The 17668-nt window shown below is 52.4% G+C and overlaps 9 protein-coding genes across 9 annotated transcripts, besides 1 other annotated feature; 6 read left to right on the top strand and 3 right to left on the bottom strand.

Annotated features, from left to right (window-relative positions):
• Window positions 1-1039: 1039 nt before the first annotated feature.
• Window positions 1040-1962, top strand: METBIDRAFT_30950 (60S ribosomal eL33 domain-containing protein; the record flags this gene model as incomplete). Its single annotated transcript, XM_018855746.1, has 1 exon — window positions 1040-1962. A coding segment is annotated over exon 1 (493 nt), but the record flags the coding sequence as incomplete, so codon positions are not given.
• On the top strand, window positions 1880-2508 carry METBIDRAFT_143574 (uncharacterized protein). The gene has a single exon (XM_018854499.1). It carries the CDS (start codon window positions 2070-2072, stop codon window positions 2472-2474), a length of 405 nt encoding a protein of 134 aa, XP_018712471.1. The 5' UTR covers window positions 1880-2069; the 3' UTR covers window positions 2475-2508.
• Window positions 2509-5130: 2622 nt separating this feature from the next.
• METBIDRAFT_39197 (uncharacterized protein) lies at window positions 5131-6297 on the top strand (the record flags this gene model as incomplete). Its single annotated transcript, XM_018857110.1, has 1 exon — window positions 5131-6297. A coding segment is annotated over one exon (1167 nt), but the record flags the coding sequence as incomplete, so codon positions are not given.
• A 1130-nt stretch (window positions 6298-7427) lies between these two features.
• On the top strand, window positions 7428-9980 carry RFC1 (replication factor C subunit 1; the record flags this gene model as incomplete). Its single annotated transcript, XM_018857210.1, has 1 exon — window positions 7428-9980. One exon carries the CDS (start codon window positions 7428-7430, stop codon window positions 9978-9980), a length of 2553 nt encoding a protein of 850 aa, XP_018712473.1.
• An 85-nt stretch (window positions 9981-10065) lies between these two features.
• On the bottom strand, window positions 10066-10619 carry METBIDRAFT_143596 (uncharacterized protein). Its single transcript, XM_018854500.1, has one exon. It carries the CDS (start codon window positions 10505-10507, stop codon window positions 10151-10153), a length of 357 nt encoding a protein of 118 aa, XP_018712474.1. The 5' UTR covers window positions 10508-10619; the 3' UTR covers window positions 10066-10150.
• Window positions 10620-10871: 252 nt separating this feature from the next.
• On the top strand, window positions 10872-12062 carry MKK2 (mitogen-activated protein kinase kinase; the record flags this gene model as incomplete). Its single annotated transcript, XM_018857247.1, has 2 exons — window positions 10872-11042; window positions 11115-12062. 2 exons carry the CDS (start codon window positions 10872-10874, stop codon window positions 12060-12062), a joined length of 1119 nt encoding a protein of 372 aa, XP_018712475.1.
• A 455-nt stretch (window positions 12063-12517) lies between these two features.
• On the top strand, window positions 12518-12850 carry METBIDRAFT_10886 (uncharacterized protein; the record flags this gene model as incomplete). The annotated part of the gene is made up of 1 exon (XM_018853872.1): window positions 12518-12850. The coding sequence occupies one exon, from the start codon at window positions 12518-12520 to the stop codon at window positions 12848-12850; it is 333 nt and encodes a 110-aa protein (XP_018712476.1).
• A 1201-nt stretch (window positions 12851-14051) lies between these two features.
• On the bottom strand, window positions 14052-15233 carry METBIDRAFT_10887 (uncharacterized protein; the record flags this gene model as incomplete). Its single annotated transcript, XM_018853873.1, has 1 exon — window positions 14052-15233. The coding sequence occupies one exon, from the start codon at window positions 15231-15233 to the stop codon at window positions 14052-14054; it is 1182 nt and encodes a 393-aa protein (XP_018712477.1).
• An 803-nt stretch (window positions 15234-16036) lies between these two features.
• METBIDRAFT_143617 (uncharacterized protein) lies at window positions 16037-16816 on the bottom strand. Its single transcript, XM_018854501.1, has one exon. It carries the CDS (start codon window positions 16649-16651, stop codon window positions 16304-16306), a length of 348 nt encoding a protein of 115 aa, XP_018712478.1. The 5' UTR covers window positions 16652-16816; the 3' UTR covers window positions 16037-16303.
• A 236-nt stretch (window positions 16817-17052) lies between these two features.
• Window positions 17053-17232: a sequence feature (Protein overlapping with rRNA (METBIDRAFT_38833, OBA21983.1) was converted to a misc_feature.).
• Window positions 17233-17668: the final 436 nt, after the last annotated feature.

The following is a 17668-nucleotide window of genomic DNA, read 5'->3' on the forward strand; positions in this document are numbered from 1 at the left end:
AAGTATCACAAGTATCACAAGTATCACAAGTATCACAAGTATCACAAGTATCACAAGTATCACAAGTATCACAAGTATCACAAGTATCACAAGTATCACAAGTATCACAAGTATCACAAGTATCACAAGTATCACAAGTATCACAAGTATCACAAGTATCACAAGTATAAATTTACCAAGAATTATCAGGACCACCAAGTATCCCCAATTATCCCGAAGTATCACCAAGTATCACCAGGTATCAGCAATTCCTGCCAGTACTCCAGAAAATTACCGGCACTCTCAAAATCCCAACGTAATGGATCTGCAACACTTGCCTACGTATTCACCAAATCTTCATGCTTATCATTCATATGCCCCACCATTTTGACAAAGCTTTATCATACATTTGGTAATTGTTCCAACACAACACAGATGAATACACCTCTATGTATCTATACGGGATGAATCTAAGAGTCTATTTCTGAAGTACGAATAGCCCAATTGAAACGATGGCTACACAAAGAAAACCTTGTGAAGTTCTGGAAGTCGCTTTTGATGAAGACAAGTCAATTGCCTCAACAGAGTAATATCTACAATGGATGCGAAACCAGTCATCTTACTTTTATATACCAATCTCACCAAAAGGCCGCAATACAACACTCCAAAATCCGAGACATGGTTATCGAAATTCGAATAACCCACCAAAAACCAGATATCCCATATACACTGAAGTCCTTCAATTAACTCTTGCTCAAGACCAGCAGGGCTTGTCACGTGCGCGCAGCCAGGGCTGGAACAGTTGTCACGTGCGCGGGCAAGCAAATCCCGCGCACACGCACTACGCACACCGCCAGCACACAGGCGCCCGGGGCAGATGGTGCACGGGTGTGGTGGCTCCAGTGAGGCTCGTGGTGGGCGCGGATGGCTGCAACACCCGTCGTGTGCAGGCACGCGAAGAATTTTCTACTCACACTGGCGAGAAAAATTTGACCCACATCTGGCAGAAAATCTTCTTCTTTAATCATCCAACTGATACACAATGGCTGAGTCTCACAGATGTATGTAAAAAAATTCAAGATCAAATCAATGAGAATACATGTGACTTCGGGCCATGATATACATGCGTGCATGTCTTGAACGACAGCCGCCGGCCCCCAAGACGGTGCTACTATAAGTCTTCCATACATAGTGAGCATGGCTCTGGAATATGTGGGTGGTTCGGTTTTGCCCCCACACCACCAAACAGCACCGGAACGTGCATGTGTGTTTTCCGCCGGGTGCTGTTTCATCACAGCTGGCGTTTCTGGCTGGGCCCGCCCCGTCGTCGTCGAGATACATGGGCCTTATACGCATAAGATTATCTTAGATTCCACCTCCCAAATTCCATATACTAACATTGCAGTGTACGTTAAGGGTAAGCACGTGTCCTACCAACGTTCCAAGAGCGTTACCAACCCAAACGTCTCGTTGATCCAGATCGAGGGTGTCCAGACCACGAAGGACGCTAAGTTCTACATTGGTAAGAGAATCGCCTACGTCTACAGAGCCCAGAAGGAGGTCAGAGGTACCAAGATCAGAGTCATCTGGGGTAAGGTTTCCAGAACCCACGGTAACAACGGTGTTGTCAGAGCCAACTTCAAGAAGAACTTGCCTCCAAAGACCTTCGGTGCTTCCGTCAGAATCATGATGTACCCATCCAACATCTAAACGGGGCGGCCCACTTTTTAATACGAGAAAAACGTCAATCCAATCCCACTCTATTAGTTGTGTCTCGGGCCAGCCTGCGTGTTTGGCTGCCGTGGCATGGCGTGTATAAAATGAATTCTTTCTCTAATAAAGGAAAATAAGTTCTCAGTTTCTGTAGTGCCGAAGGGCAATATTGTTTGGCGTGATGGCCGCTATGAACGATGGTGTCGTTGGTTATCCTGAATCTCGGGGTTGCTACACATTAGTATAATGTAGGGATGCCAGGGTGTGAAAAGTGCCTTGATCTGTAGTACGGGCTGAGTCGCAAATATCCTGATGGCCGGAGATTATCTCCAATTGTAATTGGAGAGAACTCAAGGTTGAATGTTTTGCTGTTCCATATGAGAGCAATTAGAAAACGTGGGGTCAGAGGAGCTTTATTTATGACTAACTCAGGATGTTTATGTGAGGCAGGTTGTTCAGGTTTTTTGATTCATGGCTATCGGGATCCAAACACGATCGACGCTTTTAAGTGGGGCGTCAATCCATGGATAATTTGGGGTATGACCGAGCTACCCTACTGTGAACAGAGGAGATATATAACTGTTGACCATAGTTGTGAACAGAAAAACCGTGAAGAGACAAAGTACACAGCTGTAAACCAGGAATCGTTTAGCGATCACACTACCGGAAACGCCACCGTCAGTCACGAAGGAGCAAGTTACGTTGCATTGAAATTAATGGGTGCTGTCCAAAAACAGACCTCGCGCCGAATCATGTGCCACGGATCAAAATCCATCATATAGCGTCGAAATCATAGAACTTCGGGACAAAGCATGTGGCCAGCTTATTCACGCATCTTTTTCGACGTTCTTCACTGAAAACAGCTTGGCAAAGACCCATTCACTGCCCTTTCCAAGTCACGTGACCGGGCTTGATGCAAACGTGTCATCGAAGTTCTGGATCTGGCTCTTTTTGTATCCCAGCCATGTCGGTGATAAGTTAAGAGATTTCTAGTTTTGCTTGTTCCTAACATACGTGATCCAAACCATGGACCAATCAATGCATACGTACACCCTTCCTGTATTGCACAGATATAAGGTAGCCAATATTTAGTAATTCTGTTGATTCTGTTTTCCCTGCTCTCCATGGTTATTCAAATGTTTGTTGGTGTGTTTTGAACACGGACTGAAGGTTCACCGGTAGCTTCCATTTTGTCGGTTTATACTCTTGTTTTATCATGGTGGATGTCTATGTCGAAACATACAGTCGCACATGTGGAGTACATCCCAAGATCATACATTTCAAGGCTTCTGCATCTCGCTCGGAAACACATACCAGAATGCCTGGACTGGGAGGAGTCATTCCGAATATTGGCATTATTTACGACCTTTAGTGATTCCTTTTTCTTTTTTCCAGGCCTTTTCATTTTTCAAGGCTTCTAGTGGGCCAGCCATGGGTGCAAATTTGACACGGCCTAGCGAACCCAGAGGCTTATCGAGCTATGTAGATATCCCATCTTTCTCAAAAAAAAAAAAAAACAAGATGAATATAAAGACGCTGCAAGGTTCTCAGACATTAGCCAAATTCGAAACCGAGACTTAAGGTAATTTCGGATATTCAATAGGCCATGCGCAAGACGCGTCCGGCCTGACGGTCTGACCCAATGAAAGGCTAAGAATCGTCAATTAAAAACCACAGACCCAATCCTTTAAAACATTTCAAAGCCAGTATTAGCTTTTATTGAAACAGTCAAAATTAAAGGAGCAATTATACCTCAAGAAAACTGCTAACTGCCACAGCACTCTATATATCTGGTATTCAAGGTCAGGCCTGAACATCCCCACGGCGCCGCGTGGCCCTAACAACCAGCACCATAGATACATTCTGACTTCCACAGTAAATCGTCTCCTGACAGTATGCTGTTTGCCCAGAATAGCTCTTAAAAAAGCATTTGAATAACTGCAAAAACCAACAAGCGTGAGCCCATTTAAGAAAAACCACCAGCAGGATATCCCTAGCCCTGGAAACTGGCCCCATTTGTCCCAGGCCCGGAAATTGGCCCCATATGGGCCTGGCGCTTCGGCCCGCGCTTTTGGGCCGCGCTGGCTCGGTGCACTCCCAGGCTCTGTTTTTAGACATCAACATACTCCAAATGGCCATACAAAATCGACAGAACCTCAGCATCGGGAGCAAACAATGGCAGCCGCCAGAACTACATCTCCGTCCTGGTCCAACGAAGACGCGGACGATTTCTGGGACGACGACTTGAGTGCCTTGGACGAAGAAGACGTCCCGGCCCCGGTCTGCACTATTAGTGCGCTAGAAAACCCCAAGTCAATTTTGGCCGGCGAGAACACAGAAACGCACGCCATTACGGGAGGAAAAGAGGACCCCATTCTAGACCTGGATATGCAGTGTTTGCTGCTGTCCCAGAGAAACCTGGCTGAGGACGCTAGTATCCCAGAACCAGTGGGGGTAGATGAAGCCCCAGAGGGATCTTCTAGCACTGATCTAGAGCCGGAATCGGGCGGAAATAACTCTGCAAATGGCACGAGTTTAGATGCTGCGGTGGCGTGGTCTGCCCTGGACTCCAGAGATGCGCTGGATCCTGTATCTGCACCGGAGACCCAGGAGTTATTCACGGAAAAGAGCGGTGTTACTTCTGAAACATTCGAGGAGACGCCCGAGCCAGCTGACACGGTGGATGAAACAGCCTTTCAGCAAGCAGAAAAGGCCATGGAGCATATCGAAAAGGCACTCGACCAGGGATACGGTGTTTCGGACGATCCACTGGGGCCAAACAACTATCCAGACCTGCCTCAGTCTAAATCCCCAAGTACCCAAGAATATGTGGCAGAAGCAGTTTCTGTAAATTTAGGTCCGTTGTTATTACCAGAAGATCCGGTTTCTCCCGAAGTCCATGAGATGGCTATCCCTGAGGGCCAAGAAGTTGAAACTACAGAGGACCAAGATGTCGAAACTATAGAGCAAGAGGTTGACGCTACAGAGGACCAAGATGTCGAAACGACAGAGGACCAAGATGTCGAAACTACAAAGAACCAGGAAGTTGAAGCTACAGAGAACCAGGAAGCTGAAACTACAGAGGACCAGGAGCTAGAGGCAACAGAGAACCAAGAGGCGAATAACAAGGCAGAACGTTTCACAGAGGACCAAGAGATAGAGGCTACCGAGGGCCAGGAATCAAACAACACCGGAACTTCGGTGATAAATGCTGCGGAAATTCAAGAAGCGCACGCCACGGATATTCCCGGAACGCCTGTTTCTGTGTCCCAACCATCAGCCGCAGACCCACAGCACAACACCCAGCTTGCGCAGCTTGCAAAACAAATTGAAGCGCTCAAGGCGGAACTTGGAGAGAAAGACGCCAGGCTCCTGCAATGGGAACTGTCACGTGCAGCAGTCCCAGCAGCAAGTCCCGACTCTTTCCTTGCAGAAAAAGTTGTGCAGCTTGAAGAAAGGCTCCAGCACACCGAGCAAGAAAGAGACCACGCACAGAGCCAGCTCGAAGGGTTTTTGAGCAAGATCTCCAGCATGAAGACCGTGTTCCAGAATTTCAAGGCCACGCAGAAAGAATTGGACGACGTCAAGCTCGAGTTGAACCAGCAGAGGGAAGCCAGAGAACAGGCAGAGGAGACCACAGATGGCTTAAAGTCTCAAGTTCTGGGACTCGAGGCACAGCTCCAGGCACAGGCGGACCAGCAGCAGGTCTGGGACACGCAAGGCAAAAACCAGCTTGAGGTCATCGAAAGACTCCGGGCCGAGGCGCAAGACTTGAACGCCGAGTGTGACCGGTTGAGCCAGATCTTGGGCACGTTGAGACGCGAGTCCCAGAAAAAGGAGGACTTGCTCCAGGACGAAAAGTACGCGTTGGAAAACGAGGTCGGCCGGTTGAACAAGAAGTTGAGCGAGCAGAAAGCCATGCACAATGAGCTTGACTTGGCCAAGGAGGACGCCGTCATGGAGAACAAGAACTTGCTTCTTGCTCTAGAGGAGTCCCAGGAGCGGCTTGCAGAAAGGGAGAATGATCTCCGCACTCTCCAAGGCTCGGTCCAGGATTCTTCCAGGGTGTTGGAGGCCCGCATCAGCGAGCTCGAACGGCAGTTACAAGCGAAAGACGGCGATCTCGCCGGCGCCCAGGCGCAAATCGAGAGCATCAGTGCCGAGATGGCGCAGGTGAAGCTGGCGTCCGAGCAGTCTGCCCGTGAGACCGCGGCTCTCCAGAAAGACCTAGAAAAGATCAAGCAGTTGGAGGAGGACGTGCACAGCAAGCAGCTCATCATTGGCAAGTTGCGCCACGAGGCGATCATCCTCAACGAGCACTTGACCAAGTCGCTCCTGATGCTCAAGCAGAAACTGGGCGACTCCGACCACACGGTGGACCGCGAGCTCGTGTCGAACATGGTGTTGAACTTTGTGCAGATTCCGCGGGGCGACACCAAGAAGTTCGAGGCCCTTTCGCTTCTTGCCGGGCTTCTTGATTGGGACGACCAGAAGAAAATCCAGGCGGGGCTCATGCACAGTGGCAGGGCCGACGAGTCCAAGCAGAGGCTGGGGCTTATCTCGCTCTGGACGGATTTCTTGGATAAAGAAAGCTCGAAGAAGTGAGGGAGGACGGGGCCGGGGGGAGCCGGTGCCCATCCAGGCTGGCTGTATGTGCTATACGAATGGCCGAGGAGCCAGAGGGGCGAAACGGTAGTGTGCTACTTGTCAATGGGTTTACGAGCGGCAGCAAAGCTGGGGCCAGCATTTGGTGGCCATGGCGGGATCCCAATGAGGATAGTGAATTTTGTGGGTCTTGCTGCGGTTGGCCCTGGGAACTTGTGCTACAGCAGGGCGCCATTTTGGACCCGCCACGCGGCTGCCCGGAAGCCCAATTCTGGTGGAAGTGCTACATTTGGGCGCAAGAAGCAAGTGGCCGCGTGAATGCTACATTGGCCGAAGGCGGCTCCACTGACCATGTCCAGCTGAGAATGCCATATTCAGGCGCGGCCGGCCCAGGTGCCAAAATAACCAGCCCAGTGAGCCCGGCGACCCGAACAAAAAAAGCAGAAGCGGAACAGACGGGGCATGAAAAGCTAGAGACGCCGCGAGTTTGGCCGCTGCCCCCGTGCCAGCCGCCTTTTGCCCCTCGTGACAAAAAAAAAAAGACATTTCGTAATTCCATAGCTTTCAGGCCCATTTGCCAGGGTGCGGCGCGCAGGCCCAGGGCCAGCGGCCCAGTGCGAAAAGACATTGAAACCCACGCGTCTCCGCCCCAGTTCTTTCTACTCCAGACACAATGGTGGACATCCGACTGTTTTTCGGCGGCGGCGACGCCGCCAAAACCGTATGTGCGTGCACGTGCCGGGCGCTTTCTTTGGGCCCCGCCGTGCCGGCTTTTCTGTCCCTTTTGGCCCGCCTCTTTTGTGCCCCCATACTAACCCCTCCAGCCCAAGAAACGGCCCTCTGCCGCCAGCAAAAACGCTTCTTCCACGCCCGGCAACACGGAAAACGCGCCCGCCAAGGTCCACAAAACGGGCCGGGCCACCAGCAAGTACTTTGGCGACGACGCGGCCAAAAACAGCGGCCAAAAACGCCCCCCGGACGGGCCCGCCGCGCCACAAACGCTAGAACCGCCGCTGGAAAGGCCCAAATCCGCGGCCACAGCCCTGGAGAACATGCCGGTGGCTGCCAGGACGGCAGCAAAGCCTCGGCGCGCTGCACAGAAGGCCCGGTATGTCAATCTAGACTCGGACATGGACGATTCCGAGGACGAGTTCCAGCCCAACGACGACGACGACGACGATGACGCGGAGGAAGACGATGTTTTCGAGGCTGCCGATGGCCCCGAGGCCGGCGCCAGCGACAGCGACGGCGGCGGCTCGGCAGACGCAGACGAGGCGCCACAGGAAGACTTGAGCATCCAGGAAATCGAGCCTGCGCCCACGCCCGCACGACCACGGAGGGCGCCGGCGGCCAAAAACTCCCCTTCGCCGCCCGCACAGGCAGCCGAGGGCACGGGCGTGCATGCGGACGACGTTCTCCAGACGATCCCGGACGCGGCGCTCCCCGAGGCGCCGGAGAGCGAGGGCAAGTTGAACTACTTTGCCTTGAAGAGCAAGCAGCAGAGCGTGGCGGCGCCCAGCGGCGCCGTGGAGCTCCCCGAGGCCGCGCCCAACTGCTTGGGCGGGCTCACGCTCGTATTCACGGGCGTGCTTCCGAACCTCGACCGCGACGCCAGCGAGTCCGTGGCCAAGCGCTACGGCGCGCGTGTCACCAAGAGCATACTGAAGAAAACCAGCTTGGTGGTCGTGGGCGACGAGGCCGGCCCGGCCAAGGTCAAGAAGATCCGCGACCTCGGCATCAAGGCCATCGACGAGGCCGGCTTCATCGAGCTCTTGGCGCGAATGCCCGCCGACGGCGGCGCCAGCGCCAGCGCCCAGGCCGCCAAGCGCAAGAGGGAGGAGGAGGAGCAGGCTATTTTGGCGCAAGCGCGCGCGGAGGAAACGGCCGAGCGGGAGCGCGAGGCCAAGCGGCAGAAACCAGAGGCCAAGCGGGCCCGGGCCCAGGCGCCGGGCGGAGGCGGGGCCGCGAGCACGGCGGCGCCGTTGCCGCCGGCGCCAAGGCGCGAGGTGCCAAACAGCGAGAAGTTGTGGACGGTCAAGTATGCGCCGGACAGCTTGGCGCAGATCTGCGGCAACAAGGGCCAGGTGGCCAAGTTGCGCAGCTGGCTCCTGCGGTGGTTTGACAACGCCAGGAAGGACTTCAAGGCGCCCGGCGCCGACGGGTCCGGCGTGTTCCGCGCGGCGTTGATCTCGGGGCCGCCCGGGATCGGCAAGACCACCGCGGCGCACCTTGTGGCGAAGGAGTTGGGCTTCGACGTGCTCGAGAAGAACGCGTCGGACGTGCGGTCCAAGGCGCTCCTCAACTCGGACATCAAGTCCGTGCTCAACAACACGTCCGTGGTGGGCTTCTTCAAGCACCACCGCGACGCGGCGCCCCACGCGAACGAGCGGCGCTTCTGCCTCATCATGGACGAGGTGGACGGCATGTCCAGCGGCGACCACGGCGGCGCGGGTGCGTTGTCCGCGTTCTGCCGCATCACCAGGATGCCCATGATCTTGATCTGCAACGACAAGTCGCTTCCCAAGATGCGGACGTTCGACAAGGTGACGTTCGGGCTCCCGTTCAAGCGGCCCAGCGAGGTGGAGATGAAGGCGCGCTTGCTCACCATCGCGCACCGCGAGCACCTCAAGTTGGACCCCTCGGTCATCGGCAAGTTGGTGCAGGCCACGGGCAACGACATCCGCCAGATCATCAACTTGATGTCCACGGTGTCCAAGACGCAGAAGGTCATTGGCCACGAGAACTCGAAGCAGATTGCCGACAGCTGGAAGAAGCACGTGATGTTGAAGCCCTTCGACATCACCTCCACGTTGTTGGCCGGCCCCATCTTCAACCCGAGCTCGGGCAGCACCTTGAACGACAAGCTCGACTTGTACTTCAACGACATTGACTTTGCGCCGTTGATGATCCAGGAGAACTACCTCGTGACCAGGCCCCGCGTGCTGTCTCAGCAGGAGCACTTGCGCCGCGTGGCGGCCGCGGCGGACGCCATCAGCGAGTCCGACCGCATCAGCTCCTTGATCCGCTCGAGCGAGCAGCAGTGGAGTCTTCTCCCCTTCCATGGTGTCATGTCCACGGTGAAGCCCGCCATGGAGACCAACGGCTCCATCATGGGCCGCATCAACTTCACCTCCTGGCTCGGCAACTTCTCCAAGACCAACAAGAACATGCGCTTGCTCCAGGAGTTGCAGTACCACGCCAGGCTCCGCACCTCCACCAGCAAGAGCGACTTCCGTCTTGACTACGTGCCGGTGCTCCGCGACGCGTTGACCAAGCCGTTGTTGTCTCAAGGCGAGGCCGGCATTCTGGAGGTGATAGATACCATGGACCAGTACTTTTTCAGTAAGGACGACTGGGACAGCGTGTTGGAGCTTGGGGTCGGGGCCAAGACAGGCCCGGACATCTTGAAGGGCATCCCCACCAAGGTCAAGTCTGCGTTCACGAGGAAATACAACGGAATGTCGCACCCGGTGGCCATCTACAAGACCGGGAACTCCGTGGGCAGTGGCGCTGCCTCCAAACAGAAGGTTGACTACGAGGATGTTGTTGAGGACGACACTGCGAAGGACGAAGACGAGCCTGTGGAAGACAGCGGAGAGATCGACTCGAAAAAGGACAAGCTTATCAAGAAGCTCCCTGCGGGTAAGAAGACGGCCAAAAAGGGCAAGAAAAAGGCTGCGTGATCGGTCAGTCAGGAGTGAGATTGGCGCAGATGTGGTTTTGGCATGGGCGGTGACTTCACAACAGGAATTGAAAGCATAGCAAGGTGTTATTTTTTTGAAAAAAAATTGAGGATTTTGATGCAGGGTCAGCGGGGAAACCCAGCTCCGAGCGACGGTGTCTTCTACTGATATCAGACGGATATCAGACTGCCTTCAGACGGCCGGCACCTTCGCAGCCACTTGGCCGGCGAAGAGCCTGCACGCCAATCTTGAAACCAGGGTCTGGTTGAAAATGCGCTATTGCTAAAAACCGCAAGGGCTAAAAACCGCAAGGCTCTCCTGATGTGCAGCTCATAACTTGCACCCGTTTTTTCCACAGCCGATGGGCCTTTCGGGCCGTCCCCAGACTTGCCGGATACGGCCGTTCGGCGTCCCCCACGTGCCACCATACAGGACATGTTGGTTTGTATGGAGTGGCTCGGAGCGCGCGAGCGAAAACCCAGCCAAAGGCGTCTGGCACGATAGCGGGCCCAGATCCAACGCCGCATCTTTTGCCGAGCCTCGTTCCGAATCGCCAACAACTCACCCGCCGTCAGTGAGAGCCAGCCAAACGAAACGAGCCAGAAAAAGGTGGAAGTGACGCGATTTCAAGAAAACAGAGGATAGTACACACGCGGCTCATACAAACGATAGTACACGGGCGCTTCATACAAACGATAGACGGGCACTTCATAGATCGCCTCGTTCTCCTAGTACCACCGCTAGACCACCATGTCCGATGAGAGCCCTATGTTTCAGGTCCCGCCCCCGCGGCGCCAGGCACAAAACCTGAAGCTCCTGCTTTCCATCCCCCTGCCTCTCCTGCTTGGGAAAGCCGGGAACACGCAGCACTCGGCGGCTTCCCAGCCACTAATGGCCCTGGAGGTGTCTGTGCTCAATGCGCCAGTATCTTTGCCCTACATTCCAACATCAGAGCCATCGCCCGGCCGGCTCCGGCGCAAGCCGGTTCCGCTAGATTTCACGAAAATCGACGGGCTGCACTCACACGTACCCGAGCAGGGCAAGCCGAGTCTAATAGTGAGTGTGACCGCGGAAAACTCGGCTCTACAGCGCGCCATGCACACGGATTCCGGGGGCACGGCGGCGCCCGCCAAGTCGCCCGGCCCGGCGGCGCAACTCGACCACGTGACCCCGGAAGAGTGGAACTTCCTAGCAAACTCGAGCCAGATCGAGGAGCTCAGCAAGTTGGGCGAGGGAAACGGCGGTAGCGTTTCCAAATGCGTGCTCAAGTGCGGGTCGCCAGTCTTTGCATTGAAGCTCATCAACACTGACCCGAACCCGGACATCCAGAAACAGATCCTTCGCGAGTTGCAGTACAACCGCCTGTGCCACTCACCCAATATCGTCAAGTACTACGGCACGTTTATGGTTGAGAAGCAGCTGATGATTGGCATTGCCATGGAGTTCATGGGTGGGGGCACGTTGGACGCCATCTACAAGCACGTACTAGAGCTTGACCCCACCAACCGGGTCAGCGAGAAAGTATTGGGCAAGGTTGCGGACTCGGTGCTCAAGGGCTTGGACTACCTCCACCTGCAGAAGATCATCCACCGGGACATCAAGCCCAGTAATATCTTGTTCGACACGCAGGGCAACGTGAAAATCTGTGACTTTGGCGTCAGCGGCGACGTGGTCAATTCGCTTGCCACAACCTTTGTGGGCACCCAGTACTACATGGCGCCCGAGCGCATCATGGGCCAGCCGTACACGGTGAGCTGTGACGTGTGGCTGCTTGGCGTGACGTTGCTTGAGGTGGCCCAGGGCCGGTTCCCGTTTCTAGCGCAAAACTCCAACCCCTTGGGCCCCATTGAGCTCCTCCTGTTGATATTAGAGTGCGAGCCAAAGCTCGAGGACAATCCCGCGGAGCAGATCCACTGGCTGGATTCCTTTCGCAATTTCTTGGGCTACTGCTTGAAGAAAGTCCCCGAGGACCGGCCAGGGCCGCGGCAGATTCTTCAGCATCCGTGGTGCATAGGCCAACTGCGGTTCAATGTGAACATGGCGAAGTTTGTGAGGAAGGTGTGGGGGATCCAAAGCGGGTAGAGCATGAGAGTGTTTTGTGTTGGCATGCTCTTGCTAGCACGCCTTTGAAATGGGACACAACTTGGATCGATGGAACCAATCGAATTGAAGGATCGTCACATTATGAATTATTGCGGACTCATACAGAGCCTTCAGCATGACAGTTCTTGCGGCCAGCGTCATGCACCTCGCGCCCTGCTAACCTCGTGTGGTCTGAAATGGAAACAAATAAGAAACGACATACCTTGATTCACCAAGTAAACGCAATTTTCCAGGAAAGCCCCGAAATGCTTGCCAAGCCACGCAGAATTGCACTTCAAACATGTTCGGTTATTACTCGCTTTGGGTGCGAAACCATGCGCGCACGAAAAACGCCATATAAGTGTGCACGGCACGACTTTCGCGACGGGCCAATCACTTCACATTCATTCGAAACCCAGTCACTACGCAACTCATCAAGACAGAAGCACCTTAAGATGGCGGTTCCTTTCGAAGGCTTGTTGCCATATGCGATCATGACGGCGTTTTTCGGTCTCGCCGGTCATGGTGTGGGATACATCAGATACTGGGATAACGGATGGAAGAACGACAGATATAACTTGGACCCATGGGACCTCAAGATGATGGAAAGAGACCTTCTTTTGACCGGCACAAAGAGAGGCCAGATCAGTGATGCGGTTGCTCCTGAGCACTTCAAAACCTCGCACATCACCAAGGAGGGTTACTGGTCCGCTTACAAAGACCAGTACTTCAGTCTCAGGGAAAGATTGTACAGAGGCTACGTCTTCGGCACGTGGGACTTCTCGTAAAGGATGGGTTTACACAATACACAAATGCATATCAGAACAGGTACCACGTAGTTTTTTTGAAATCGGAAGCTTTGGACGGAGCTGCGGGGGCTCGAGTAATCGGCCAACACACAATGTAGATTTGTTTAACTCCCACTATCTTTTATTCAGATGGTCCTGAAATGGTCCAAATAACATGTCGGACATGCAAAATTGCTAGTTTTGTTGCATCAGTGGCGTACATGTTGGGATGCTCGAATAAGAAAAACAGTCAACATAAAACATATCAGTTCTGTTTTCGACGACTGGTGTAGCTTTGCATTGGCTTTTTCGTGCGAGTCTGTGAATGTAGGTCTTGATGTATGCTGATAATTACCGTATATTACGATACTCATCTATCTATTGTTGAGTAGATTTTGTAGAGATTATTGACTCTTGCTTGTAGGAGATGCCTTTGCGGCAAAGTGTAGTATAGATGAGATATACCGTCCGTCGTGATATAGCTTGAATCCTGCGATATCAACTATCCTTTATTACGATGCCTATATCAAGGTACATGATGACTTCCCCACTGACAACAGGGCACTCAGTCGTCTCCATATTCAAAGCAAGTACGCGCCTGTAACTCAAGCTAGTATATTCTCTTTTTTATGATCTCGAAGAAGGGAACTTGCTAATGTTGGGATATTCCACTGCCAGTCAAAGTTAGATGTAAATGCTTAGAATCAAACATGTTTTACGAAACCAATGTGTTCGATTTATCTACGCTAATATTGTCACTCCGAAGGCATGAGGCATCAGTGGGGTTATATTTGAACCATGAGGAATCATCAATAATCACCCATCACCAGAACCAGAAGGCCAAGTTCTGGACTTCTTGTCTTCCTTCAAACCTACTCGTTGATCGACATCATTGATATGGAAGCTGACAAATACATAGTATTGCTAGTGAAGGGGAAAATGACCCAGTACTACAATTTATGTTTCTCCTCTTGTTTCAGTTTTCGAACCGACAGTGCCACACCCTTTCGGTGTCGCAATAACCCTCCCAGTGAAGTTGTATTAAACACTATAAATGCCTGATGCCGATTACCATTACGTCCTCCCGCCGTACCACGGATTGACCACTTCTGATTTGTCCACTTCTAATGCTTCATAGCGAGCGGCCCTGGATAGACTGGCGCTCTCCCTAAAAAAGACTATTCCGGAAAGTCGTCTCTCATCACTTAAACTGCTTGTAGCTCCACTTCTCCGTGAGCTTCTGTTTGTAACGTTTTCTAGGCGCCACGGGCACACGGGCCTCGACCTTTCCGGACATCTGCAACTTGTACATTTGCTCGTAGAACGGGTTGCCCTCTGGCTTCACCGCACGCAAGTTGTTCGTCAACTCGTCCAGCAATTTCACTTCGATGGGCGTAAACAGCGGTTCGTGCTTGCTGTGGCTCTTATATTTCTTGGGCACGCGAGGCTTTTGGTCCTGCAAGGCAGCCTTCTCGGCCACCTCTTGCTGGATCGCCAGCAAGTTCTGGAGGTCTCGGAGTTGCGACTTCAACTCCCTCATTTTCTTCAGAAGCTCGAGCTGCTGCTTGTGTCTGGCCTCGCGGTTTTTCTGTGTGCGTGTTTTCCGCTTGACCTCGGTGCGCTCGTTGACCGAGAGTCTGTATTTCTCCTCCGGGTCCTCGGGCTCTGCCACGTCCTCCTCGGCAGAAGATTCGCCACCATCTAACTCGTCGTCCTTGAGCGTCTCCATCAAGTGCTGGATGCGCTCCTGCTCCTGCTCTAAAGCCTGCACCTTCATCTGAGCGTCGTTCTCCAGCACGTACTCACGGTCAACCAAGCTCTTCCACGCCTCTACAGACGGATTGTAAGACTTGCCTGCATGCACCAAATCGTCCACCTCGGCTTCGGTGTGGAGATGCAACGGCTGGTGTTTCAACGTGGCCGGGGCTTTGCTGGCCTTGGTGAACGAGATCCTAGTGGGCTCGTTTATCTTTTTGCTGGCACTGGTGTCATCTTCGGCCCACAAGTCCACATTGGAGCCCTTTACAAGGCCCTCGGTGTCGGTACGGGCTTTGCCCTTGGACCCCGTGGCCAGACGGCCGGCCAAAATCATCAACTTCTCCGCCCGCGCCTTGCTGACCTTCAGTTTGGTTTTCCTGGAGGCGAGTGCTGGCACCTTAGATTTGTTGGCAAGAATCTCGGTGGTTTTCAAGACGGACACGGCATTTTTCGGCCTACTGGAGCCCTCGGTATCAATGACGAAATCGCCATCTGTGTCGTCCCCATGCAACACCTGTCTCTCCCTGTTGGCGTCCAACGCCAGGTTGATGTCGTCAACAAGGATGTTCTTTCTCCATGCTTTCTTGCCCTTTCTCAGGGATTGTGTCTTAGTTTTGGCGTCCATTTTGTGCTTATCAGTGAGGACCTGGTTTTTGCAGGATGAGAATAATTGCGTCCGAGATGAGCCCGATGCGGTGCGACATCGAGGCGCGACACCGACACCGCGACATTCTGGGACGACGATCCGGAATATGGACTGCAGATTCCGCAGGTGCCTTCATGGCTAATTGGGGCTCTTGGATCTGATGTCGGGCTTGTAGGTCTTTCGACTTCTCACACTTTTAGGCATTTACTGAGTTGACAGTGCCGCTGGCTTTTGGCAGATGGACTTTAAGAATAATTCTCATTGTGGGGTAATTCATTGGTTGCTGCTGCATGCTTCGTCGACACCAACCACGTAAATTCTCTCAGACGCGTTATCCGAATGCATCCTTGTTTCCTCTCCTAACTTTCTCTGGCTTAAGTGTTTCAACCAGAGCTGAGATTGACCTGCTTCTAGTATGTGGAGGGGACCAGAAAATTTTGGCCCGATGGCAGTCACGTGCCCATACATACCAAGACCGGCCTGGAATGGTCTTATGGGCCAGTGTGATCTATTGAGCTTTTGATGCCGTCATAGAGTAGCCCTGTTTTTCTTCCTTGCCTTTTCTTCCTTGAAAATGAACTATTTTGATTTTCCGGGGACTCATCGAAGTTGCACGAATAAGGCTCTCTGTATTATATAGCCACGACCTGGACCAGCTCTCTGGGAGTCAATTTGTCGCTTGCACGTTGTACGGTCAATCATGAATTTTGGGACATGCAAGCTATTATTACTCGTGCACACATATCAACTAGCGCAGAGCCGTGATTTGACATCATATAAGGATAGAAAAGAGGGACCGCTGTACAGACCTCTCAAAACCCCACAAATCTGGAATTGAGTTCTTTTTGACTTTTCAGACCCTCTTCAGGCTCGCTCCTTTTTACTCCCCCACATTCGCATTCTCTCACCTTTCAATACCCTTTATTCTTGTTCTCTAGTTTCCTGTACGTTTCACGTGACACCTTCCTGTGTTCTCATTTATTTTCTCTTGTGTTCCCCTTCATTCGTTCTCTTATTCGTCACCTTTTTCCAATGCTTTCCACAAGTCCTTATGCCACGGCCTCGTTGCACGCAGCCACCACCTGGCGTGAAAGTTCGCCATACTCGTAGGGCATGAAACATCCACTCATACACACATACGATGGACACCCAAAACGCTTCAGGATCACTCGCCCCAAATTCGTGGCCAAATCGTCAACTCCTGCGTCCTCACCCTGCTGTAAAATACTACTATACGTCTCCGTGCCCCGACCAATAGTGTACACGTAGCTGCCGATTTTGCCTTGTCCCCGCTGAGTCAAATATACAAGCACAGGTGTCTTGGCTGAGACAGGTGTGGTCACGTGCACAGCCAAGTCGTAGTCGTTATTGCCTACAGATATTTCAGATGTCTTCATCGCCACAGTAATGCTTGAGTTAAAGGACGCGCCGGGTTCATGTAGCAAAAGGCCGTGCAGTGTTGTGTGCAGTATGGAGTACCCAACTGTTGGAGATGCAGATATGATAGGTATTTTTTACAGCTCAGTCACACCTTTGAAATAGATGGCTTTTGCTGAGAGCCAAAAACGATTCCGTTTTCCTGCAAAGATCACGTGTTATTTCACGTGGATTGGGTATGGCTTTCCCGAAGTAGTACATTTATATTTCGCATTCAACGCAATCTTTTGTGATTGACCGGAGCGTAGACTAAAGTCGCTGAAGACTTTTTGTCTTAGTAGATTCATCGGATTAAAGAAACTGTTTAATTGACTGGGGCGTCATACACGTCAAGTGGAATGTTCGGCAAAAATACAGACTAAGAAACAAAAAGATTGCAGCACCACAATTTCGCATATGGTCTCCCACTACACTACTCAGTGTGGCCCTATGCAGCTTAACTAACGTTGATCGGACGGGAAACAGTGCTTCCTGCATGGTATGGCCGCAACCGGAATCTTATTATGAAACAGCCTGGAGCTGTCTCTTAAACTACGAGTAGATCGGTTTATAGATAGTTCAGCCTTAGTGGATAGGCCTAGTCTATCTGTCGTATTCTCGATCTCTAAAAAGTGTTATCCTTCTTCAGGGATGTCTCAGCCTCACGCTCCTTTATAGTTCGGAACCCTTCTATACAGTAGGTGAGGGGTAACCCCGATCAGGAATGTTTAGACTCTTCGTCCTTCGTATTATACAGGATGCCCAGAATCTATAATCTGGCTCATGTCGTATCATAACATTATCTCCCCAAAATTAGAATGTTCGTCCTCGAACATTTAGTTATCATGGATAGAGGAAAGCCTCGAAGTACCTTCGCCGCGTCTGATTATTCTGTGACGGCGTACTACCGCGTGTTCTCCGGTTGTAGAATGGAACTCAGGGAGGTTCCCTGGCCGTGTGCGATTATATGCGCTTTCAAGAGCGATTCTCATTCCCAC

Source organism: Metschnikowia bicuspidata (assembly GCF_001664035.1).
Source record: "Metschnikowia bicuspidata var. bicuspidata NRRL YB-4993 chromosome Unknown METBIscaffold_2, whole genome shotgun sequence".
Lineage (NCBI taxonomy): Eukaryota > Fungi > Ascomycota > Pichiomycetes > Serinales > Metschnikowiaceae > Metschnikowia > Metschnikowia bicuspidata.

Excerpts from the sequence above, each read along its gene's own strand:
- METBIDRAFT_143596 (XM_018854500.1), bottom strand. The coding sequence starts at position 10,507 with ATGCGGCGTTGGATCTGGGCCCGCTATCGTGCCAGACGCCTTTGGCTG.
- METBIDRAFT_143574 (XM_018854499.1), top strand. The coding sequence starts at position 2,070 with ATGAGAGCAATTAGAAAACGTGGGGTCAGAGGAGCTTTATTTATGACT.
- METBIDRAFT_143617 (XM_018854501.1), bottom strand. The coding sequence starts at position 16,651 with ATGAAGACATCTGAAATATCTGTAGGCAATAACGACTACGACTTGGCT.